This window comes from Mustelus asterias, chromosome 6, assembly GCF_964213995.1.
Source record: "Mustelus asterias chromosome 6, sMusAst1.hap1.1, whole genome shotgun sequence".
Taxonomy (NCBI): Eukaryota; Metazoa; Chordata; class Chondrichthyes; order Carcharhiniformes; family Triakidae; genus Mustelus; species Mustelus asterias.
Window position 1 is genome coordinate 60,774,313 of NC_135806.1, and position 27,671 is coordinate 60,801,983.

General features: G+C 39.4%; 1 protein-coding gene across 2 annotated transcripts; it reads right to left on the minus strand.

Moving 5' to 3' along the window:
* Positions 1-1,993: 1,993 nt before the first annotated feature.
* On the minus strand, positions 1,994-21,863 carry spina (spindlin a). Of its 2 annotated transcripts, XM_078214392.1 has the most exons (6): positions 21,731-21,766; positions 17,727-17,812; positions 15,104-15,152; positions 9,980-10,230; positions 9,611-9,847; positions 1,994-2,725 (listed from the first exon to the last, which is right to left on the minus strand). In XM_078214392.1, exons 3-6 carry the CDS (start codon positions 15,127-15,129, stop codon positions 2,523-2,525), a joined length of 717 nt encoding a protein of 238 aa, XP_078070518.1. In that variant the 5' UTR covers positions 15,130-15,152; positions 17,727-17,812; positions 21,731-21,766; the 3' UTR covers positions 1,994-2,522. The 2 variants fall into 2 exon arrangements, with proteins under 2 accessions (XP_078070518.1, XP_078070517.1); XM_078214391.1 differs by lacking the exon at positions 17,727-17,812 and having other exon boundaries at positions 21,731-21,863.
* Between the last annotated feature and the right edge of the window lie 5,808 nt (positions 21,864-27,671).

The window sequence follows — 27,671 nt, forward strand, 5'->3', positions numbered from 1 at the left end:
GGATTTATGAATTAGGTATGGTACCTATTTATACAGGCAAGGAAAGGCCCAGTTTTAGGCATGGTTAGCTAAGGCAAATTATAATGTTAACACTACCAGATGGTGGGAGGTTTCAATCATGAAGGAGAATCAAAAAAAATCCAGATAAGGTACCAATTCTGTTCAGTGTGCAGTGGTGCTATCTGAATATTAAGATGCCTCTTTGCAGTTTAATACCCTAATACTTAGGCTCACACATGCTGAATCATCACTTAGGCAAGAGTGTTGGATTTCTACCTGTGGAATCATATCCCTGTGTAAATTACTGCTGTCAAGAGAGGCTGAAGAAACATCAGGCATTGGTGGATGATCAAGGAATGGAATAAGTTATGGTCCGTTAACAATTCTAAGGAAAGTAGTTCATATAAAATTATATATTGTAAATTAAAATTCTTGCTTTCTTCATGTCATGGAATCAGAAATGCTATTATATGATAACAGAGATACACACTTGTGTTTGTAAGGCTTTGGGATATTTTGATATTCCATCTGTAATTGTAGGAAATGTCCATGTGACATTCAATAAGTTCTAAAAGCGCTAATAACAAAAACATTAGTCTTGCCTGATGCATGGCTTACTTATTTTAGGTTCATTACTGCACTTGTATTTAAATCACTTCCAAATTCCAAGGTAGGTGACATTCTTCAGGAGGTACAGTGTTTTTTTTACTGTAAAATATCCTCGACCTCAAGGTATAAGCAGCAGCATTTGGAAATACAGAGTATCGTGTCATTTTTTGAATTGATGCTTTACTTGCTCACTCCCAATCATAGCCAGAATGCTTTATTTTTAATGAACAATAATTTTATTGATGTTTTTAAGTGTAATGACAGAATTCAAGCCATTTAGTCATTGGGCTAAGAGCGTTATCTACAATTTGGACTTGTGACTTCAAATATTTATTAGATAAGCCTTGGGATATTAAAGGATTCTTTTTTTAAGGGAGTCTTACCTTTGACAGTTTACATATTATTTTGCACAACATCTTAAAATTGAAATATTATAATTGGCTTAATCAATATTCAGCAGGCCAGAACAGAATTAGCTTCTGATACTTCTTAGGCATTACTTCAGCTATATTGTACAGCTGAAGTTAAGTTTACTCAGAGGAAACATTTAAAGATAATTATAATATTGTAGTCAATTAACTCTGTACCTTAGCACAAATGAAGTACTGTTCTCATAGTGGATGAAATGTATCACTACAAAAAAATGCCAGCCAAGATAAAACAAGGATAATTTGGCAGGTATAATTTAGAGTAGTAACAAGCTCATTTTAGACACCTTCTCATAATATTCCACAGAAAAAGGTCATATGATATTTGAATTTATGCCACCATCAGTAAAAGTGAAAACAATGCTGTTGGAAAAACCCAACTGGTTCACTAATGTCTTTTAGGAAAGGAAACCTGGCATCTTTGTCCAGTCAGGCCTATATATGACTCAGCAATGTGGTTAACTCAGCTGCCTGGAAAGTAACCTAGGAAGCTACTCATTTGTATCAAACAACTCACCTTTACCTGCTCACATACACTGCAGCAGATACTGCAGCAATTCAAGACGACAATACTCCTCCTCAGGGAAACTAGGGATGGATAATAAATGCTGATCTTGCCATCAACATATATACCCGAGAAAGACTTTCAAAAGAGTCACTTTTGTATTCTGAGCACCATGTTAACCATTACAATAGTACAGTGGTTATGTTTTCAAGAGACTTTCATGACTTATTCTTCTTCCGTGCTCCTCTCCCACATTGCCAAACTTCTCATCTTAAATTTCACCTTTCATATATGTACTTTCATGACATAAAAATAATGAAATTTACCTAAGCTCCTTAAAAAAAGATTGAAGAAAAACTTTCAAGTGCATTTCCTTTAAGATGTACAGCTCATTGCAGTTTTATTAAGACCAAAATGTATTTATAAAATCTTAATAAATTTGCAGCTTTCTTCAAGGTCAAACAAGATATACTTGATTTCAAAAAGGACATCATTGTCAAAAAAGAGATGTAACATGGAAACATGTTATAAGACTGAATAGTGTCTGATCCATTCTTCTTTTTCCTCTCTTTTGTTTACTTTTCAATTCAGAAAATAATTTTTGTCCAATTGTAATTTGTTTTATGCTGATACATTTTCTCACTTTATTTCCAGACCCTAATTTAGGTTTATTATCTTGAAGCCTTATTGTTTCCCATGAGTGACAAAGTACTCTGGAAACCTAGTTCCCTTATTCTAAAATACTGCTTTTAGACTGTTTCTTTTGCAAGTAACCCTCTTGCATTCAAACCATCATAAATGGTAACATTAGTAGAACCATTTGGCTGATTCAAACGTGTGTTGTATTTGTTGTCAATGGCAGAGATTGTGAGATCACAATAGCTTACTGGGCTTTTAGAAGCCTAGTATATCAAGGTCCACATATGGAAAACGTCCATGAGTTGGCCAATATGGCCTTCCCACTGCACAATGAAGTGTGTCTAAGAGGTTTTTACCAAATCATAGACATAAATGTGGAAATCGTCATCAAACTTGATAAAATACACTGATGGTTTTGCTTCTACTTGGTGGATGACCATGCCAGTCCGCTTTGAGCCATCTTCTTTGGCGTATTCCACCTGTTTACCCACCAAGCTGTCTACGACTTCTCCTGGCTCTCTCTCAGCTGGTGGAGAATCATTATCTATGGAATCAGAAAATCAACAAAATATCAGCAAAACTATGATTCTACAGAACCATATGACCCCACCCTTAAGAGTATAATGTAAATATAATTAGTGAAAAATACTTAACACTTTTACAAGATCAGTATTCAATTAGATAGTTTGTCTGAAATCCTTAAATGACCTTATAGAGTCTAGCAGATAACTGATTTCAAAGATTATAGAATATCTTTCATAGTGGATAAATGTTTTGACTATTGAAGAAAGTCATTGTAGAACAAAAATAATATGGCAGCTATAATTTATGAAGCAGCAGTCAGGCCACTTTTGGAAGATTTTCAGAATAGTTCATACAAGTTTTTATGACATTATCATTTAAGCTGGTATGAGTAAGTGAAAATGAAGCTGTCAGATTGCTGTAAAATTCCATTGGCTTCACTAACACACTTTAGGGAAGAAGACCTACCACCCTTGTCTGATCTTTGTGCCCTAACAACATAGTTAATTCAGCTAACTTGTGAAGGAAGCCATTCATTTGTATCAAATTGCCCACCTTTACCACACAGAGGACAATACACCTCCTCAGGGCGATCAGGAATTGATAATAAATACTATCCTTGCTCTTGACACCCATATCCTGAGAATGAATTTTAAAGAATTACTCTCGTAAACTGAGCACTGGCGAATCAGCCTCCAGGTCCAATCCATGAAACATAACCTAAGAAAAGTCATATTAAACCCACAATGCTAACTGTTACTCTCTCCACAGATGCTACCAGACCTGCAGAGATTTTCCAGCACTGTTTTTATTTCAATTAATGGAAGTCAGATCTTCCAGTAATACACAACACATGCTAAGCTTCCATTAACTGATAATTCATTCTTAATTAAACATATAATAACATTTGACTACGTTGTTGTCAGCATCAGTACCAACATTATAAAGCTATGGTGGAAATCCCGGCTATATTTATCACCATTCTGAAAATTGTATCCTCATATACATTTGACAATCACATTCAGAAATCAAACATAGATGCTAAAACAAATCACGTTTTCAAAAGAGTCAGATATCAAAGATACTTTGTTAGCAGGGAAATGTACTTACAATATCCAGTTGTTAAATGGAGATCAGACTACAGTCAAATATATAATTCCATTACAACATTAAATATAGCAAAGCAACATTAAATTTAATTAAAACAGACCTCAGATTTGTTTCAAGTCTCAATTTCAAAACAAGTCCAGACAAAAAATGGATACTAACATATTATGAAACCCTAACTAAATGTTTGTCTCGGATCGTAAGAAATATGAGCAGAATGAAGTAAGCATTAGGCCCAGCAAACCGGCTCCACCATTCAATACAATCATGGCTGATCTGCCTTTTACACCACCTTTCATACCCATCACCCACCCTTGAATCCTTGGTCAATCAAAAATCTGTCCAACTCAACTTTGAATACATTCAGTGATCCTGCCTCTAATGCTCTCTGAGGAAGCGAATTTCACAGACATCTCCTTCTTAAATAGGGGACCCTTTATTTTCACACTGTTCCACATAGTTCAAGATTCCCTTACAAGAGGAAACATCCTCTCAGCATCTATCCTGTCAAGCCCCCTCAGAATATTAAATGTTTCAATAAGATTACCACTGATTCTTCTGCACTCACTAAGGACAGGCCCAACCCACTCAACCTTTCCTCATTTGACAACCCATTATCCAAGGAATCAGCCTCGTGAACTCATCTGAACTGCTTATAATGCAAGTAGATCCCTACTCAAGTAAGGAGACCGAAACTCTACACAGTACTCCAGCTGCTATCTCACCAGTGCCCTGTCCAGTTGTAGCAATACATCCCTAGTTTTATGCCCCATTCCCCCTTACAATAAAGGCCAACATTCCATTTATCTTCCTAATTACTTGCTCTACCTGCATCCCAGCCTGTTGTAAATTCACGCAAAATGACACCCAGATTTGTATCGCTGCACTGTGCGTCTCTCTCCATTTAAACAATACAGTGAACTGTGTGCTATCCAGCACTGTATGAACCAGAATGCTCTATTAACTGGAATTTCTGACAGTTCAATTTTGTTTTAAAAGCTCGGTTGCAGGTCAACTGGCGGATTTCTTAAACCCAAATGTTGTGGTTGATCTTCGGTTGCGGTAGTGACCTGTTTGCTTCCAATTTCTTTTAGAAGCTAGCTGGAAACCCATGAAGCTGCCAAAGGTCAGAAGCAGCAGTCAATGCCACCAGTGAAACTCTCCTCTCAATTTTTAAAAGTCTAAAGGTCATGGTTTCCAGTGTGCTGTCGGCTTGGTCTTCTATTGTGGTGATTTTACTGTGACGCCCTGCTGTGCTGGGGCACTTGACTACCTACCTAGCTGCTTCCCCATTTCCCTCAACCACTCGATGATAGAGCAGCACCTTCTTTTGTGTCTGGATTAATGTAAACCCCAGTTAACCAGCATTTTTGATTAACCAGCACAATCTATTCCTAGAGCATGCTAGGTAACAAAGATTTTACTGTTTTCTGCCTGCCAAAATAGACAACCTCATATTTTCCAACACTGTAGTCATAGAGATTTACAGCACAGAAAAAGGCCCTTTGGACCACTGCATCTGCGTTAATCAGAGATGAAGCACCCAACTATTCTAATCCCATTTTCCAGCCCTTGGGCCTTAGCCTTATATGCCTTGGCAAAGCAAGTGCACATCTAAATACTTAAATGTTATGATGTCTCTGCCTCCCCCATACTTTCAAGCAGTGAGATCCAGGCTCTCACCACCCTTTGGGTGAAAATGTTTTTCCTCACATCCCATCTAAACCTCCTGCCCCTTACCTTACATCTATGCCCTCCAGTCATTGATCCCCCCACCAAGGGGAAAAGTTTCTTCCTGTCTATGTCCCTCATAATATTGTACATCTCAATCATGTTCTCCCTCAATCTCCTCTGCTTCAAGGAAAACAACCCCAGTCTATCCAATCTCTCATCATAATTAAACACTCCAGCCCAGCCAAAATCCTGGTAAATCTCCTTTAGACCCTTTCCAGTGCTATCATATCCCTCCTACATTGTGGTTTCCAGTCTGTACATTATATTATAGCAGTGGCCTAATCAACATTTTATATAGTTCAAGCATAACCTCCCTGCTCTTAAACTCTATGCCTAGGTTAATAAAGGCAAGTATACCATATGCCTTCTTAACCACTTTATCCATCTGTCCTGCTACCTTAAGGGACCGGTGTGCATGCACACCAAGCTCCTTCTGATCTTTGGTGTTTTCCAGGGTCCTGCCATTATCATGTATTCCTTGTCGTGTTCGTCCTGCCTAAGTGCATCACCTCTCACTTATCCGGATTGAATGTCATTTGCCACTGATCAGCTCATCTGACCAGCCCGCCTATGTTCCTCACGATTTACCACCCTACCAATATTCATATCATCCGCGAACTTGCTGATCAACCCCCTACATTCAAATCTAAATCATTTATACATTGTCATTTTCTGCCCACTCATTTAACCAATCTGTATCCCTCTGCAGAATCTTGGTATCCTCTTCATAACTTGCTTTCCTATCTTTCTTTGGATCATCTCCAAATCTAGCTACAGTTGGTCTCTTCATCCAAGTCATTAATATAGATCTAGAAGGAGATTTTGACCTTTTGACCAATCGATGTCCTGGTGATTTCACCAATATCCCCTTCGCTTAAAGGATGGTGTTACTCTATTTAAGGATAACACCACCATCGGTCAACATTGGAAAGAATGTTTTCAACAACATCTCAACGATGAATCACAGTGGCAGCTGATACCTTACAGGCCATCTCACTGTACCCTTTGGTAGAATTCATCTGTGAACCAGCATCATTGGGACAGCTGCAACAGTAATCAAATGGGTGAGAAACAATGAAGCCTGAGGCCCAACGGGATTCCTGCTCAGATCTTAAAAGCTTATGCTCACATCCAAGTCTCCAAGCATTCATCCTATGGATTTAAGAAAAAGACCCCCCCTCCGACTTCTGGGACACAACATTTGTAACAACATTCGAGAGAGGAGATAAACTATGCTTTGTAAACTATTGAGGCATTTCTGTCTTGTCCGTAGCAGGAAAAATCCTGATGTGCATTCTACTGAATTGCATACTTTTTAAGACTGAGGAAATCCTCCCAGACACAACGTGGCTTTAGACCTTTCAGAGAAACCTCCGGCATGGTCTTTGTTGCCAGACAAATCCAAGAAAACTGTCGAGAACACTATCAGGAACTCTTTGTTCATCAACCTGACTAAAACATTCGACTCAGTAAATTGCAAGGCTCCGTGGATTGAGATCCAAAATTTTGGATGTCCAAGAATTTTCATCCCCATCCTGCAGTTGCTTTGAGATGACATGATTAATTGTCTTGAGTGGGAATGCGACATACAAGCCTTCAGAATCTGGACAGATGTCAAACAAGGCTGTGTGATGGCCCCCATGGTATTTACAATTTATCTGACAGTGGCTATTCACTTCAATGATCAACTGGTCTCTGGTGAGAGTATTAAATACCACCTAGTTGGAAAATACTTTAACTTCAGTTGTCTCCGTGCTAAAATTAAACTGACCAGCAGACATAAATGATGTACAGTTTGAGGATAACTGCAGCGTCGTTACTCTCTCTGCACCAGATTTGCAAGCCAATCTCTATGTATTAAATATTATAATATTAATTATAATATAATAATTTATATTATTTATTTAATATAAATTTATTAATTATAAATTAATCTATTAAATAATTAATTGTTTAGTAATATTAAAAAATTATTTGAATTTTATTAAATACAGCATGTATGTTGCCAAATCAAAACTAATACCGGATCAACCGCACTAGCTCAGCCTTCTACAAACTACAGCAGTGAGTGTTTGAAACAAAGACCTCTGCAATTTAGCAAAAGTCTTAAGTGTACAGAGCAGCGTCATCACCTCTCCCCGTACTGCAGTGATGATGATTCTTGGGACATCCAAATCTTTGGAACACAATCTACAGAGCTAAATGCTTTGATCAGGTCAATGAATGCAATGAAGAGTTCCTGGTCGTGTTCTCACATTTTTCTTGGATCTGGACTACGTGCAAGTGGCACATAAGAGCATCGATGAAATTCCATTAGCAATACAACTGCCTTATCCTCCAGTTTCACTGGGATGACCATCAAACAATTGCTGGTGGCACAGTGGTTAGGACGGATACCTCAGTGCCAGGGAGCCAAGTTCGATTCCCAGTTTGGGTCACTATTTGTGTGGAGTCTGCACATTCTCCCGTGTCTGCGTGGGTTTCCTCTGGGGTGCTCCAGTTTTCTCCCACAGTCCAAAGATGTGCTGGTTAGGTGCATTTGCTATGCTAAATTCACCCTCAGTGTACCCAAACAGGCAATGGAGTGTGGCGACTAGGGGATTTTCACAGTAACTTAATTGCAGCGTTAATATAAGCCTACTTGAGACACTAATAAGTACACATTTTTACAATGCTAGCATCCTTCTTGAAACCCTCAACAACCTTCAGGCAAAACTTCTGCAAAATTAGCAATGGTGGACTGGACACTGTGGATTGCCAAAAAGCACCTACCCCACTAGATCCTGTGTTTACAATTCTCAAACGGTCAGCGTTCCAAGGAGGACAAAGAAAACGCTTCAAGGACACTCTCAAGTTCTTCTTGACATCAGTGACTGGGAGGAACTTGCAAACAATTGGTAAAATGGCAACAACTTGTCCATCAAGCTGCATCATGCTTCGTGTCCGAAAGCCTTAATGATGAGTTAGGGTGGCAATAGAAAAGCAAAGAACGCAAATCCCGCATTTCAAATCCACCACCACGTAGAACGTCCTACTCCAGGTGTTCAAAGATCTGCAATTCAAGAGTCAACCTGTTCAGTCACAGGAAGACCCATGGCAGAAACTCTCAACCCTGAGTAGATACCATCCTTGAATCCAGGCACTGCTGATGATACAATGGAAATAGTTGAGGCCTCAGCACTGACACATGCAGCACTCCACTATTTACAGTTTACCAACCTGGAAATGACCATCCCACTCTCCATATATTGTTAGCCAGCCAATCCTCTATCCATGCTAATAATTCTCTCATTCTGTGCAGGCCATCAGGTCCATGTCCTTCTCAACCTTCAATCCCATTAGTTTTCTCGTACTTTTTCACTAGTGATCGTGATTGTTTTATTCCTCTCCCTTTTGCTCTGTGCTTTTCCAATATTCTTGAGACGTTTTTCTATCTTCTTTTGTGAAGACTTGTACAAAAAAAACTTGTTCAATGTCTCTGCCACTTCCTTGATTCCCATTATGAATTCTCCAGTCTCACCTTCTAAAGGACCAACATTCACTGTTGCTACTTACTCTTTCCATATACTCGTAGAAATTTTAACAGTATGCTTTTTTTTTTACTTCTCGCTAGTTTTTCCTTGTTCTCCAATTTCTCCTTTTAACCATCCTTTGCTAGTTTCTAAAATTTTCCCAATCTTCTGGCCTATCATTAATCTTTGAGAGGTTTTACATCTTTTCTTTCAATTTAACATTATACTTCCTTAGTTAGCCATGGCTGATGCATACTTGTTACCTGTCCTGCACTTCCACACCATTTCATCACTAAGGTTAAATAAAAATAAATGTTGGAGTATGTAGTTTTAACGTCATCTTGTTAAGAGCTAGCTGTAGTACATGAACAATGCCCCTGGTCCACACATTCAAATTTGCACAGAACCAATATGAAGTTCCAGAGTCTCTGTACAAAGGCATCCTGACTTTTCTAACATCGAACTGAATTAACTGTCATAATTGCTGTATATCAACACGTGGGTTGGAAAACACTATTAATTTTATAAATAATAAAAGATCTCCTTGCACTTACTTGAATCAGGCATAATACGTAAATCTCCTTCTCTGTAGTCTTCCAGAAGCTGGTACATGTATAAGACAGGATCCTTTTCATAGGTGATATAAAACCATGTGTTCATGATCGGAGCACGTGCAAGCACCATTCCCCGCCACTCATCTTTAGCCCCATCATCATCTTTTTCAAACATGTGCTCAACTGCTTTGCCTATCATCATTTCTGCCAGATCCACATCACTGATTCGAGAAACAGCTAAATGCAAAAAGTGAACATAAGAGTACTTAGCAATTTGTTAAATTTTAGGGATATTTAACATAAAAATCCCTTCAACTAAAAATGTAATTTTTCAATTATTTGTGATCTTCAAACTGTATTTTCACTCACAAACTCTATCTGGTAGGACCCGAAATCCTAAGACCCTTTCGTCTTTGTGAAGTTCAAGTCCATATACGCAGTCAAATCCATCATATTTGATAAGGTAAAGTGCAGGATTTACTGGTACTTGATCCAGAACTGTGCCTTTCCACTGCGTTATTCCACCTTGTTCTTTCCATCCATGCTCAATTCTGCAACCCACAATGTTCCGTCGTGAATGAGATACTGTCTTGCTCGGCCCCACATTATTACGGTGTTTCCTGCACAAAAGAGAACACACACCGTGAAATGTTAAGCAAGAGTGCAAATCAAAACATGCCTTCTACACAAAGCCATGGAAGTTCTTCTGTTCAGAATAGTTGATTAACTTGAAGTGGAAACAGAAGGAAAAACTGGCATATAAACACAACACAGGCAAATTAGCTACTTCTTCCAAAGCAGTTAGTTGCTAGAAAAGAATTTGTAACCTGACAATCAGAACGTTATATAAGTATATAGGACATGCAAAAGATAAATTAGACAAAGCACCAATCAGCTCTCCTTCTGCGACTGAAATGATAATGTTAATAGATGGAGGAATATTTTTATTTTTATTCTCTGCCTGGGAATATACCCAACTGCCTGGGAACTGCTTTTGGAGATCTGCTCAATGCAATGATCCCTCAGTGCTGCAATTCACCCACTAGCCATGAAAGAAACTAACTGCATCCAATATAATGATGAATGTATTTTCTTAACAGACTGCAAATCTTGACAGCAGATTCAACTACTGGAGTAGAGCAACATCACAGCTGAGTCCTGCTGCGATCTTCAACACATTTATTCGGAAGACACAATCCTGGGGCCAACTCTGCAAGGGAATGCTATACCAGGGAATTTTGAAGGACAATTGTAGCACCCTTGTCATTTAATAGTAGCAAACTCAGGTCAGGCAGCTTCTGTGAAGCGGAGTAAATGTTTCAGGTGTTATGACTCTTAAAATCTCAAGTGTTATCTCTACCACCCAGAGTTTCTGTTTTATTCCTATCTATTAATGGGTGTTTTGATTGGGGTTAGTACCCATCATGGTCAGAAGCAGGGATTGAATTATTGTCCTTTCTGTACTGCACAAATCTGTGCTGTAATGTGGCACAGCGGTTAGCACTGCTGCATCACAGTGCCAGGGACTCAGGTTCAATTCCCGGTTTGGGTCACTGTCCGTGTGGAATTTGCATGTTCTCCCCATGTCTGCGTGGGTTTCCTCTTGGTGCTCCAGTTTCCTCCCACAATCTGAAAGACATGCTGGTTAGGTGCATTGGCCATGCTAAATTCTTCCTCAGTGTACCCGAACAGGCGCCTGAGTGTGGCAACTAGGGAATTTTCATAGTAACTTCATTGCAGTGTTGATGTTAGCCAACTTGTGACAATAAAAACAAACTTTTTAAAATGAGGTGCATTTGTCCACTCAGTCATCTGGAAAACCATCGGAGTTTTGTTATTATACTTACTTCTTTTAACACGATATCAAATAATATATCATGCATGTAACACTGAAATATGACTTTATTTCAATCTTCATTGCTATGCAGTTGATTCCAATTGTGTTGGCTTTTAACTGCCCTCTGAAATTATCTAAGCAAGTCACTCATCACTACAGGAAAATCAAATAAAAATAAAACCAGACAGACTACCCAGCATTTACCTAGTTACTGAAAACGATAATGGCAGACCCTGCCAGTCAACCCTGCAAAGTTCTCCTCCCTAGCATCTGGGGGCTTGTGCCAAAATTGGAGAGGTTGTCCCAGGCTAGTCAAGCAAGAGGTTGACATAGTCATATTCACTGAATCATGTCTTACAACCAATGTCTAGACTCCTCCATCACCGTTTCTGGACACCCACTAGAGGTGACTGCACAGAGGAATACAGTCAAGAAGGAGTTGTCCCAGGAATCCTCAACATTGATTCCAGAATGGGAACAAATGCTGGCCTTGCCAGTGACACCCACATCCCATGGAAGATTTTTTTTTGAGCTATAGGGCCAGCACAGCCACTTATATTGAGAGATGAATGGAATTTCTCTTCAGAAAGTTCATTAAATTAACATACTGATATGAGATATGATGGAAATAGCTTTCCCATTCCTTTGTATGGAGTTAATTAAAATGTGACTTAATTACTGTCTTGCAATTGTCATAAATTGTTTATTCATAGTGTGAATTTCTTATTTGAAAATGACTTGATCAGGGATAGAGTATTGCTGTCTCCAGTGGTATCAGAAAGCCTGTGGAGGCTGTTGAAACTGAAGTTATACAAAAAAACAAGTGACTTAAAAGAATCAATGACTTTCTGTAAACCTGCTGTTAAACTTGATGCTTCAACTAAAGTGGTGTTCAAAGAGTCAAATTCAGTACGATGATTTAAAAAAGGACATTGGAGTATGAGGCTGGAAAGAAAAAGTTAATGGCAGTTGAAGGCGAGTTAAAGATGTCCGAATTAAAAATGCAGGAAAAGCAAGGTGTGGCAGAGCAACAGTACTCAAAGCTAATGAGAAAACAAAAAAAAGAATGCTTTTAATGAAAGGGCAAAAGTTGAATCCAGTGCTAGCACGGTAGAAGCTGCAAAGTTCTTGAACGTAAACTAAAGCTTCAAAATGAAGAGGCAATCACTCTTGCTAGAATAGAATTAGAAAAAGCTCCAAAAAGAATTTAAGAATATTTGTGAACTGAATAAAAAGGAATATCAAGCTTTCTCAGCTGAACATTGAAACAACCTTAACAAAGTTCTGAAAGAAGCTGAAGAGGATTTTACATGACAGAAAAATTAACTACTTGTAAAAAAGGAAGTATTAAACCTACATCTCCTGGAAAATAAAACTGAAGGGTTAGAGTTGGGCGCCATTGCTTTTGGTGGCACAGTGGTTAGAACTGCTGCCTCACAGCGCCAGGGACCCGGGTTAGATTCCCACTTTGGGTCACTGTCTGTGTGGAGTTCGTACGTTATCCCAGTGTCTGTTTGGGTTCCCGCCGAGTGTCCCGATTTCCTCCCACAGTCCAAAGATGTGCTGGTTAGTTGGATTGGCCATGCTAAATTGCCTTAGTTTCAGGGGAACTGGCTAGGGTAAATGTATGGGATTATGGGGATAGGGCCGAGGTGGGATTGCAGTTGGTGCAGACACGGTGGACCAAATGGCCTCCTTCTGCATCATAGGGATTCTATGATCATGAATAGAGCTCAAGTTAAAAGTGATGCTGAATTTAAACAGGTAAATTCAAATGTTATGGGGAACAATTTGGATGTTTGATTGGTTAAAACTTTTTTTCAAAGATTTGGACATTGAAAAACATGTAGATATAACAAGAAATGGAGATCAGGGGTTTAAAAACTGAACAGAGTGGTTCAGTGTCCATTTTAAACAGTTGAAATCTGGATGACAATTCAGTGACTGGCTTTAAAGGTGATCAAAGAAAATGTTGAATCCAGAAGGCAAGAAGCAATACAATGGAGTATTTCTCTTTTGATTCCAATCTACACCTGCAAATATCCAGAAGCCAAGTGGAACGTCAGCAATGTTGTTACAGACAAAGTTAACCAGACCAAGAAAATTGTAAAACCTTTGGATCATCACAAATGCAAATCCAAGGTCCAGACTGCACAGTCTGATGCGATGATAAAAAACATGCAAAATCAAGATACAATTGTTTAACCAAGGTCATGCAAACCTAATAAAGACTATGCAAAATGAAAAATGAGTGTTTTGCAATTTTCACACCTTTTCACAGTATCTCACAGAAAAAGGACAGCTGCTGTTTGAGCAGAGAAAAATAAGCTATTGCTGTGGGTAAGCAGGATAAATTGTATGCGTTAACAACAAAACAGGATGCTGCGGAGAGTTTGGTTTATGCTCAAAAGGGAAAAGAAAGGGAAAAGAACCGAAGAGATGGGACTTGTCACCAAGGTGTGCCTTCTTGGTGGTAATTCTATCTGGGAAAACTTTGGGCTGAGCAGAACTACTATCAAACGATGCTGGGTTTCAACTTGGCATGGTGGGGAGAAGTGAACCTTTGCTGACAAGCTGGGAGCATCTGTGGAACCGTTCCTGTAATGCTACATATTGATCAGTAATGTGGCATTGTGTAAAAATGTATCCCATGACACATTGCAGTGGTGTTAGTGAATGCAAAAACTTACTTTTTCTTTAGACTGGTGTATAGGTTGCCTGTTAATTAATGTTTTATCGATGTTGATTTTAGTTTGTTTATTTCAGCAAGTCATAAAAATTATTTTCTACTGGTTCATTTCTGTTGATTGTTTGGGAAATTCAAAATTAATCTCTTTTATAAAGTTAACGGTCTCCAGGAGATCATAACAACAGTGACAGTATGCAGGCATGCTTAACTTCAGTGTAAAGAAAGATAGTGCCTTACATGACCTCAAGGCATCCCAAAGCACTTGACAGCTAATGAAGTGCAGTCACCATTGTAATGTATAAAATATGCATAATTTGTTTTTAAGTGTTAGTTGAGAGGTAAATGTTGATCAAAACACTTAGACCACTTCCCTCCTTTTATTTGATTAATGTCATGAGTTTGAGGGGAGATGGATCCATATTTTCATCTGAAAGACAGTACCCTTGGTACTGCATTGAAGTACCAAGCTAGATTAAGTTCTCAAACCTGAACTGAGCATAGGGAAGAGATTCTGTAATTTCTGTAATACCAGTACTACAGAACTGGTATTTGCCCAGATCTAGAGCTGCCAACTTTGATTGGGTGTGTTCCAGGAGGTTTCAACACATGACCTCCCCCTCCAACTGTCCCTCACTTATTATTTCCTAAGCCCCATTCATCACCTATATATCCATTCACACAGCACCGTACCTTTATATACCCATAAGAAAATAAACAGACTCCTTGTACCTCTCTGGATCATTCTTGACCATCAGTCAAACTCCCCTTCCTTTACCTACTCAAACATTTTTATGGGTAATAAGAAAAAAATTTCTAATAAATTATTTTTATTGCCATATAATCTTTCTCCCAGCAGAGTCCTGGAGATCGATCTTCAATTTCTGGAGACTCCAGGACAATCCTTGAGAGTTGGCAACTCTACTGAGCTTATTAAATTTTACAATTGCAATTGTTTTGGCAGACACACCTGTGATTAGTTTTCTTCTTCATCATATTGCCAGAAACACCAGGAAGGCCTAAAAGAAATGAAGAGCGATTAAATCATGCGACAAACACATATTGTCGAAGCAAGTATCAAAAATCAATTTATATAGTTAATCAGGAATCAGTTTGGAGTTAATGTAGATTTTCAGGGCAATTAGGGATGGTCAGTAAATGCTGACCTTGCCAGTGATGCTCAAATCCCAAGAATGTTCTTTTTAATTCTGTGGCTGTACTTTTGTTGATATCATTTTCAGATTATTTAGAATCTCACTTCTCTTAGATATACTTTCTAATAATGGTCATATTTCAATGTTTGGACTGACCATGAGAGTTATGTACTAGTTCCAGTTTTAGAAGACCTTAAAGGACAGAACCCATATGCTGGCTAGCAAGTGCCAATGGGTACACACAGCAGGCAAACTATTCGGTGTCTGGAGGTAGCAGCTTTTGTTGCAGTTTTGAAAATTTTCTCAAAAACAAAATCTATGAAACCTAGATGGTCTTATCCCTTTCATACTAATTTAGCTTTATATAAATTACCCATTTTACCCATAGGTACAACCAGTTTAGCAGGAGCAAACCAACTCTGCCTTTTCTCCCACCCTGAGTTCGTTATAACAGAGTTTGAACTTAAAACGTGATATTGCCAATTTAATATATATTTAACTGTGTAAGAAACAAGACTGCCAGTTTACTTAAGTTAACAGAAGTTAGTGCTATTGCCAAAACTCACTTAAGCAAAGATGCATAAATTAACAAAACATTTAAATTGTACAAAAATTGTACCAACTAACATAAAACACACGCACACGTGCACATTCCTGCCCCCCAGATATTCCGAATCAAGTAACTTTTCCACAGAGCTTGGATTACACAACCTCTCTCCAAGAGCTCCATAGACCAAGAGACTCTATAAAAGCACAAATTCACAAATGCAACATAGTAGCCACTGTAGGCCAGTATCCTTTACTTTGCAAAAGATGTTTTTAAAAATGCTCCATACATATGTATATCCAGCTAATTATATAACATTTTACATAACATCTTCATACAGCATGCTGTACGATCAAAAGTAACCATGATGTTGAGATGCCGGCGTTGGACTGGGATAAGCACAATAAGAGGTCTCACAACACCAGGTTAAAGTCCAACAGGTTTATTTGGTAGCACAAGCTTTCGGAGTGTTGCTCCTTCCTCAGGTGAGTTAAGAGTTGTGTTCACAAACAGGGCATACCTAGACACAGACTCAATTTACAAGATAATGGTTGGAATGCGAGTCTTTACAGGTAATCAAGTCTTTACAGGTACAGACAATGTGAGTGGAGAGATGGTTAAGCACAGGTTAAAGAGGTGTGCATTGTCTCCAGCCAGAACAGTTAGTGAGATTTTGCAAGCCCAGGCAAGTCGTGGAGGTTACAGATAGTGTGACACGAACCCAAGATCCCGGTTGAGGCCGTCCTCATGTGTGCGGAACTTGGCTATCAGTTTTTGCTCGGCGATTCTGCATTGTCGTGTGCCATGAAGGCGGCCTTGAAGAAGGCTTACCCGAAGATCGGGGGCTGAATGCCCGTGACTGCTGAAGTGTTCCCCGACAGGAAGAGAACATTCCTGCCTGGTGATTGTCGATGGCATCCGTGTCGATGATCCGGCACATCTTACAGAGGTTGCTGTGGCAGGGTTGTGTGGTGTCATGGTCACTGTTCTCCTGAAGACTGGGTAGTTTGCTGCGGACAATATGGATGCCACCATCTCACGTGAGAACACCATCCACCAGGTACATGGTACATACTCTTGCGACTCGGCCAACGTTGTCTACCTGATATGTTTCAGGAAAGGATGTCCCGAGGCATGGTACATTGGCGAGACCATGCAGACGCTACGACAACGGATGAATGAACACCGCTCGACAATCACCAGGCAGGAGTGTTCCCTTCCTGTCGGGGAACACTTCAGCAGTCACGGGCATTCAGCCTCTGATATTCGGGTAAGCGTTCTCCAAGGCAGCCTTCACGACACACGACAACGCAGAATCGCTGAGCAAAAACTGATAGCCAAGTTCCGCTCACGAGGGTGGCCTCAACTGGGATCTTGGGTTCATGTCACACTATCTGTAACCCCCACGACTTGCCTGGGCTTGCAAAATCTTGCTAACTGTTCTGGCTGGAGACAATTCACACCTCTTTAACCTGTGCTTAACCGTCTCTCCACTCACATTGTCCGTACCTATAAAGACTTGATTACCTGTAAAGACTCGCATTCCAACCATTATCTTGTAAATTGAGTCTGACTATGCATGCCCTATTTGTGAACACAACTCTTCACTCACCTGAGAAAGGAGCAACACTCCGAAAGCTTGTGCTACCAAATAAACCTGTTGGACTTTAACCTGGTGTTGTGAGACTTCTTACTGATCAAAAGTAACCTAAAAATAAGCACCATGAGGAAAATAGTCTTGCATCATGTTTTGTTGCTCTTTAGTAGGGGGTACACAAAAATTAAGTAAAATTGTTCTTCATCTTGTGGGTTGGAACAGACAGATGATCATGCTTAATTTAAATACTGTTACAAGTCAGGTCGGATACTTCAAGGTGTTCTATGAAGCTCACCTGACCTGTAACGTTTTATGTTGAATTTGGCTCGGATGAGCGCGAGAGGTTTCACTTCAGGTGTGATTCAACTGACCCACAAGGAGCTTTTATCAAAAACAAAAGTTTAATTAAGAATACTGTTGACATGTATAGTAAGACAATTAGCAAGAACTTTTAACAATTACAAACAAGAAACACAACAACCACGATAATGTATAACTCTTAAGGAATATCTACAATGTGTTCCAACAAAAGCCAATTTCCAATACACAAAATCCTCCAAATAAACACAATACAGCATAGGTCAATGCCCACTTGTTACAGGAATCCAGCCTCCTGGGTTGAATGCTGAAAATCCCTTGAAGAAACTCAGAAGAGGTTGCCGTCGAATCTGTTTCCCAAAACATAACTTCTTTAAGGAAGGATGATAATCTTCAGCCTCTCCTTCAGCTAACTAATAATAGTTTCAGAACCAAACAAAGAGAAGAACAGGGAGAGAGATTGCTTCCTATCTTGTTGCTAAAACGGTTTCCAACACACTCCCCAAAACAAAACTGAAAGCCCAAAACGAAAAAAAAATCACCTGACTGCCACAAACGAAACTGAAAGCCCTATCACCTGACTGCCACATCTTAGTTCCACCCCCCCAATGACATCACTGAGGCTGTAACCTGCATGATTTTTTAACAAAAACCTTTCTTAAAGGTACACCCACATGACAATACAACCAAAGATAAGGGGACTAATCTTACCTTCACGTCCCACCGGTTAATGGGCAGGCGAGCTGGTAAGATCGTGAGATAGGTGAAAAAAAGTGCTCGCACCTGATTTCTCACCTATCGCAATCTTACTGGGCCCAGATATCCGGCAAAAATCAGCCTCACACCAGGAAAGGGCGACGAGGTTCATTTCAATATTTAAATTGAAATTAAATCTGATTTACATATTATTAGTGAGCCTGGGACAGAATCAGTCGGGCTCACTTGCCTTTGCGGCTTCGCCGGTGAATGTCCTCCTTGGCGAGGATCACGTATGGTCCCCATCAACGAGAACTGTCGTGATGGCCTTGCCAGTAGGAAAATGGATCTGAAACTCTTCCCTTTTCACGCTTGTTCGGGACTTAGAATATTTTTGGTAAGATCGCCCAAGCATCCAGCTCTCAGTGGAGATAAAATTAAACGAAAGATCGTCACACACTAACATGCCTGATTGGGACCAAACACAAGCGGGATAGGAAAAAAGGCTGCCAAGCAGTATTATCCAAGGTTCTTGCTTCCATTTTTGCCCATAGCCATTTTCAAGGAAGGGTGGGGGTCCAATACAGGTCCACTCCTATTAAGGAGGCAATTAACAGAGCTGTGGGCTCATTGAGCCCGTCTCCAGTAAAGTTTTTAAACTTTCCATGAGTCGGCCAGAATTTAGCAGCTATTGGATTTTACAACAGCCCCATGGAGGCATGAACCATTGATTGGAGGTAGGAAAAGTTTAAAAGGTAAGTGAAATGTTTAAATGCTGCAGTATGAGTCGCATCAGTGTTCATTGAGGTGAGTCATGACAGTGCTATGATTGGAAGATGTAACTACCCATTAAAAGATGTGCTTGCCAGATGATTACTTCTGCCAACTGACAAGCTGTCAAGTAGAAGATCAACACTGATGGTCTGTAGACAGAAATGGGGATGCAGGATTAGTCCCCTCTCCCAATTCCTGCCTCCAACATGAAACCTGGCCCCAAGAGTCAATTTAAAAAGCTCCCAGAAAATTACTTTGAAGGAAATTTGCTTTTTCTTTCATCACAAAGCCACTCAATTTCTTTCCCTACACTGTCTCTTTAATGGTCTATTTCTCTCTCTGACTCTGTCTCTAGCTGTTTTTCCCTGTGTCTCTCTTTCTCTCACACTGTCTCCACCTCTACTCCTTTTGCAGCATTCTTTTGATTAGACCCAAGCCTTCCCTGGGTATAGTACTTTTTAAACCCTTTCCATGGCATCTAAGGAAGTGCAGTGACATGTAAACATGTTATGCTAGTAAGATTGGAACAGCCGGAAGTCAAAGAAACTGGACAAGCAATTTGGATAAGTTATGGACAAGAGATGTGGGATAATTTCTCCCTTTTCCCACCTCTTGGCGGACTGCAACAAGATATATGTTTTGAGGAGTGTTTTAATCCTTTGAGTATTGTGACTTTAAAAGAACAGACATGAAACAGGCTTTCGTGTAAATTTAAATCAAAATGAAGGACGTTTATTTTTGACAACATCCAAAATCTCACTCCTCAACAGACAGACAAAACACAATTTTTTTTCTGAAGAGCGAACATGCACTTAGATTAATAAAAGGGTAAAAAGAAGCAAAGGATCACTTCTTTAAAAATAACTTAAGATTGTGTTTGAAACTTTGCAGGCCTAAATGATTCTTCCTTGGTTCACTGAAGGTTGGATATTTCTGGCTTTTTCAGTCAAAATTGTAATTCAACTCCTACAGTAAAGTTATAATCCTACAGGGAAAACAAGTTCACTGCCTGAGAAGACTTTCTTTTTGAGGCAAGGTTTTTTTCCTTTCACTGGCCAAGATTGCCTTCCTCTAAGCTTTTGGTGAGCTGAAAGTTCTCCTCTTCCAATCCTTGATTCTTTCCATGTTCTTTTACCCCATTTTAAACTTGCATTCTCTAAAATAAACACCCCACAACTTAAGTTAATCATGGAAAGAAGCAAAGCTAGTTGGTTCACGTGCCTATATTAATGCTTCCACAAGAGCTTTCCCCAGCTCTTTATCTATACATTAATAACTTTCTTGATGGGTTTATCTATGTCACTGGATCTACTTGAATACCTATTTGTTGTAAAGCGCATCATTCCTAAATTTCCATTTGTCTGGAAAAAATTCTAACCTTCTAAATTAATCGAAAGACATGTCTAAGCAAAATAACTCATTCCAGCCTGATCTGTCAGCGCATCCATTAGTCTGAATTGATACAGAACAATTTTGACTGGTTGGGATGAAAATAATGGTATGTTAGTCTGAAAGAATGGGTATTGTAAATACAGCATGCACTGATGCTCCTAAATTTCAGAACAAAATTTTGACTGTGACCTCAAAAGATTTCAAGACATCAAATCAGAATAACTCATTCTGAATTTGTACAGTCATTGGAGGAGCCATTTTTGCAACTCTATTTGCCACTTAAGGCTCACTCCCATCAGGAGGGCATGGAAAGTGATCAAACATCAAAGATGATTTAGGGGTCACTCCAAACAATGTTTTGCACCATATTTATTAACGATTTGGCTGAAAGAATAGAGAGTTGCACGTTCAAGTTTAAAGATGACATTAAGGTGGGATGCAGAATAAATTGTATTTATTGCATTTAATGCAGAGAAGTAGAAATGGACAGACAGGCTAAATGAGCTTATAAGGCTATGGCAAATAAACTTTAATGCGAGGAAGTGCAAGGTCAACCATTTTAAATCCAAAAAAGACAAATTAGAATATTTACTTAATGGTGAGAGACCTGGAACTCTTGAAGAGCAAAGGGATTTACGTGTCCATACTCAAAATTCACTAAAAGCTAGTGCATAGGTACAAGAGGTCATTGGAAAGTTTAGTGTCTTAAGTCTAAAAATTGATTGATTGGAATTCCAAAGTGAAGAAGTGATGCTTCAGTTGTATTGAGTCTCTGCAAGACCCCATCTGCATTCAGTTTGGGGACCAAAGCTCAGGAAAGATTTACTGGCAGTGGAGAAAATACAGCAGATTCACCAGATTATTTTGGGTTTTAAATGGTTAAACTGAGCATAGGTTGCATAAACATGGTGTGTAGAAGGCTTAAGAGGTGATCGAATCAAGGTGCTTAAAATTATAAACAGATTTGATAAGTGAGATACAGTGAAACTAGTTCCTCCGATAGGGGAATCCAGAACAAAGGAGATACTGCAAGCTAGTCATCGAGAGCATTATTTTCTTTTGCAACAATGTGGAGTGTAGAGTAAATCAAATGCATCTTTCAGTTTTAATAGCCCTTACCTGCTGCATCAATTGATAACCTCTGACTGGATCGCTTCCCAAATGGGGTCTTCATTCATCTGGATAGGTAGCACAGCTTTTGGCAAGGTAAAATTAAAGTGATGCTGACAGTGTGATGTCAGGGGCCCAAAGCAATGCAGACAACTGCTGTAGGAGCACCGAGCACTTGCATTAAGAGTTACATGGAACCAGGTTTTGTGCACACAGATCCAACAGTCCTGTTTAAAAAAAAACAATGTAACTATTCCTGGAAAACACATCTGTTTGTCAAAACTTATCTCAGCACATTTCACATTTAAGTAAATATTTTCCAAGACAATATTATTTTTTCTGCATTCAAAATTCAATTATAATCACTTTGTCTGAAAACATCAGTTTTGTTCAATGGTAGGAAATACAATTGAAATACAATTATGCTCATTACTATTGATACGCAGTATAGCCAATTTTAAGAAATTACATTTTTAACTAATATTTTTCAAGCATCTTAATATGCCAGAAAGGCCTATGGCCTGAAAATCTGGTGGCAACCCAAAAAATAGTTCTATCCGCCTAAAGGATCTTTGATTTCCTGCCAGGTAAATGTCCCAGAGCCACAGCTCCAGAAAATTGTGGCAGCTGGCCAAGAGAACTCCCGGTTACTTTATTTACAATGTTAGATCTGTGCCTCCTGCAGGTGTGTACATCCTACTCCGTCCCTTAGAAAAATCCCCAGGGATCTCAGTAAAATACAGAGGGCAGGGTGGATGCCTGTAATCTATTTTCTCTAATGTTTGTTCCAATGATATAGCTGTTTTTTATATGCCTATATTTTTTCTTTTTGTCCAGCTAAGAACAAATAATGTAAACAATAAGGCTCATGACACATTTTGCTGCTTGACAGTAAATTTGGTACCCAATTTATTTTAGTTTTAATGAAACCTGTATCACAGAATCCCAGAATTGTTCGTGTGGAAGGAGGCAATTGGGCTGATCATGTCTGCACCAGCTCTCCAAACAAGCATTATGACTCAGTGCCATTCTCCTGCTGTGCCCTCCTGAATGCCTCAATTAAACTCCACCACGCTTCCAGGCAGTGCAATCCAGACCCGAACCACTCATTGTGAGAGAAAAGTTTTCTTCACATTGCATTTGCTTTCTTTGCAAATCACTTTAAATCTGTGCCCCTTCATTCTCGATCCTTTTGTGAGCAAGAAGTTTCTCCCCATCTACTTTATACAGCTCCCTCATGATTTTAAACACCTCTAACAAATATCCTCTTGGCCTTCTCCTCTCCAAGAATAACAGTCCCAATTTCTCTAATCTATCTTCATAACTGAATAGGTAAGCCAGAAAAAAAAAAATCACAGCTAAGCTTAGTTATCATTTAATCATCAGCATGCGACATAGCTAACTAGCTGAAAAATTAAAAGCTCATAAATCCAAGGAAAAGTGGCTACCTGGACCTAAGATTGGCTTAAAGGCAGGAACAAGGGGTAATGGCTAATAGGTGTTTTTGTGACTGAAAAGTTGTTTCCAATGGACTTCTGCAAAGCTCAGTACTGGACTTTGCTGTTTGGGGTACATATCAATGATTAAGACGTAAATGTAGAAAGTTAGGGGGCGATCATGAAGTTTGCTGATACTACAGAAATTGTTAAACTACAAGAAGATATCAATGATCTTATCGGGTGGGCAGGAAATAGGCAAATAGATTTCAATCCAGAGAAATGCATTTGGGAAGGGCAAACACGTCAAAGAGATGCACAATAAATGAGAGGATTTTGAGAAGTGTAGAGGAACAGAGATCTTAAGAGTGCATGTTCGTAGATTACTGAAGGTAGCATCAGAGGTAATACAAGATGGTTAAGAAGGCATACTTCTACTCCCAATTCATGTGTACCTACGTACATATATGGAATACTTTGCTTTATTAGCTTAATCATAGAATACAAGAACAGAGAGGGATGGCAGAATTGTATAAACCACTAGTTAGGCCACAGCTAGAATACTGCCCAAAATTTCTGAAATTCTGCCTACCACATTGCAGGTACGATGTGATTGCACTAGAGGGGGTACAGAGGAAATTTACAAGGATGTTGTCAGAAATGGAGAATTTTAGGCACGATGAAAGATTGGATAAGCTGTTTTGTTTGGAACGGAGGAGGAAGAAGAGATATTTAATTGAGGTATATAAAATTATGAGGTGAGCTAGATTATGGTGCATAGGAAGGACCTATTTCTATTATAGGTCCTTAACCTAAAATGGACCTATATATGACCTATAGGTCATATGACCTATAGAGGTCATATATGACCTATATAGATCATATAGGTCAATAATCAGGGGGCTCAGAGTAAGAAACTCATTGAAAGATTAGAGGGGATTTGAAGAGTATCTTTTCTCCCAGAGGATGATGATAGTGTGGAATGCAATGCCCGCGAGGGTGGTAAAGGCTGGTACTCTCATCACATTTAAACAGCACTTCATATGCGTTTGAAGTGCCCAGGCCATTTTTGGCTGTCTAACCACATTTGAACAGCCAACTCATTGCAAATTAGGGATGAAATCTCGGACTTTGATGTAAGGGTTCAGCTATTCTCTTTACTAATTCAGCGCTTTAAAATTAATACAGCAGATAATCAGACTTTTTGATTAAATTTTGAATGAAATATGCAAAGAAAGCACACTGAAAATATTTATTATGGAGAAGGGGAAGGAAAAGTGGACACTAAGGAAATAAAATCATATCCATACTTTTTTGGTGATTTCTTCACTCTGCTAAATAAAGTAGTAACTGAAAACAGCTTTAAAGTAAAAGTTCATTTATTAGTCATAGTAAGCTTACGTTAACACTGCAATGAAGTTACTGTGAAAATCCCCTAGTCAACACACTCCGGTGCCTGTTTGGGGACACTGAGGGAGACACACGGAGAGCGTGCAAACTCCACAAAGACAGTGAATAAAGCCGGAAATCGAACCCAAGCGCCTGGCACTATGAGGCAGCAGTGCTAATCACTGTGCCACCGTGCCGCTTGTTTTACTAGCTGGGATGAAAGAACAACATCGACTGACTGTTGCTTTTGTACACCACCCAACTCTCTGCAACTCCCAAAGTAAATATTTCTGAAAATCTGTTCAACTACCAAAGCTGATAATCAAAGTTACAGAATACAAATCCAATCTCACAACCGTACTGACATGCAAGACATGAAAGAAAATATAAACTGCATGAAATCAAATTTTATTATTTTGGCTTATTTGAAAATTGATTTTGTTGAACCAAAAGATGACTGCTACAAATCACATGACTCAAGATTGGTCACAGTTTCTGGAAATTTCAACAGCAGTTTTCAGAACAAAAAGTTCTACCCTCATCCTTGTGGAATCTCATACCACACAAGGATCCATTATAATCCACAAAATCAGAGGGCCATAACAAATAGCGAGACATTGAAACTTGTTATACATACAGAGGAGCTAACTGCCACCATCTCACACTTGAGACTGTCAAGATCCAGCTCAAAAAAAGGAACTATGGAAGAGGAATGGACATCATTTGCATCTTTAGAGGTTTACTATTCTGGTCAAGTCCAACGGTCTACCAAAACAATGGTTAGCTGGAACATGATTATTAATATGGATAATGACTTTTTTAGACTCTAATGACAGGCACATTACAAGCCATAAAACAAAAGCCAGGTATAAACATCAGATAAATATCCCTTTGTGAAATCATTGTGGAGGAAGGAGGTCATATGACTCGAATGACCATTTTGAAATCTCCATATTCAGTTGAAAACAAACAAACAATCAGCTGATTTACCTCCAACCTGCAAGACAAACAGCAGGACTCCAGGTTGACCAAACAACCTGCAATATGACTCAGCCCCTTGACACCTGTTTATCTGGAACCCTCTGACCATCAGCTATCATGCAGACCAGGTCCATGCATAGCAACCCCATCTTGCTACATCGGCATCCACTTTAATAGGTGCTGTGTCTTCTGCCTTAAACCCACTGGAACTTGAACTTCTCAGTGAAGGAACAACCCTCTCCAGACTTTGACTTTCTGGACTCTGAAATCACTAACATAGATTCATTTCTGTGATCCTTTTACTGCTCTTTTCTTGTGTGTATGTGTGATGTTGTAACCACCTTCTGGGTTTGAATGTTTGGCAAAACTAACCTTCTGATTTAACCACAGAGAGCTTGCTGCGAGTCAGTTAAAAAATTTGACCCAACTTACAGCGTTTTGACAAACACGCCACAGCCTACTTTTAAACAATTAAGACGCCTCTGCTTACGGGCAGAACAAGAGGATCAAGGAGTTCAGTTTTGCCCTTCCTCTCCTGTCCATAAGACTGTAATTATCACTCTGGACAAATTATGTCAACAAGTTATTCATCTGCAGCACCAAAACATGAACCCTTCCATGGTCTATCAGAATACAAGTATCTATGCACCTTCTGAAAACTTTCATTCCTTAGTCCTGCAATATTGTTGTACTTGAAAAGGAAACTTCAGACTGCAGACAGGTTCTATTAATGCACACAAATCTTCAACACCCAGTTGCAAGTACCAAATTATTTCCTATTCAACACCACTGTGACAACTGGAGATGTCAATCCAAGAAGTAAACTGAAATATCCCAAAATGAATTGAATTATTTCATTTAAAACATCATAGAAGGGTTTGTGGATTTAGTTCGATAAACCTTACAAAATTCAAAAACTCAGAAAAGGCATGCACTGTAAGTTACAGTTTTGATGACAAATCACAGCACAACACCAATAATTTACAGATCAAATTAAATCAAAGGAGACCTTCATTCTTCAGGGCTTTGGATGCTAGAATGCATCTATGACAGTCAGAAAATGCCACGATCACTGAAAAAAAACCCAAATCTTTGAAAACATACGCCACAATACATTACAGACTCCAGCATGATCAGGAATCATCAGGAAGATGCACTGCAGGAACTTACCAAGGCTCTTTAGACAGCACCTTCCAAACCCACGACCATTACCATGAACTGTGCTCAGTTCTGGTCGCCTCACTATAGAAAGGATGTGGACAAGATTGAAAGGGTGCAGAGGAGATTTACAAGGATGTTGCCTGGATTGTGTGGCATGTCTTATGAGGATAGGCGGAGGGAGCTCGGTCTTTTCTCCTTGGAGAGACGAAGGATGAGAGGAGACCTAATAGAGGTGTATAAGATGCTGAGAGGCATAGATCGGGTGGACTCTCAGAGGCTTTTTCCCAGGGTGGAAATGTCTGCTACGAGGGGACGCAGGTTTAAGGTGCTGGGGGGTAGGTACAGGGGAGATGTTAGGGGTAAGTTTTTCACACAGAGGGTGGTGGGCGAGTGGAATTGGCTGCCGTCAGTGGTGGTGGAGGCAAACTCAATAGGGTCTTTTAAGAGACTCCTGGATGAGTATGTGGAGCTTAATAGGATGGAGGATTATAGGTAGGTCTAGAAGGTAGGGATGTGTTCGGCACAACTTGTGGGCCGAAGGGCCTGTTTGTGCTGTAGTTTTTCTATGTTTCTAGAAGGACACGGGCAGTTGCAACATGGAAACATCACCACCTGGAAGTTCTCATCCAAGGCATAGATCATCCTGACTTGGAAAATATATCACCGTTCCTTCACTGTCGCTGGGTCATGATCCTGGAACTCCCTCCCTAACATCACTGTAAATATACCTATACCACATGGACTGCAGCTGTTCAAAAAGGCAGCTGACCACCACCTTTTCAAGGGTAATTAGTGATGGGCAATAAATGCTGGCCTAGCCAGCAATGCCCACATCTCATGAATGAATGAAAAAAATGCCCCTTCATTCAATTTGAGGCATCGTATTGCTCAGGCAAGTATCAAGCTACTAATGTGAACCATTCACTGCTAAAGATACATAACCTCATCAGACACACTTTAAAACTGAACACCTGGCACATGCA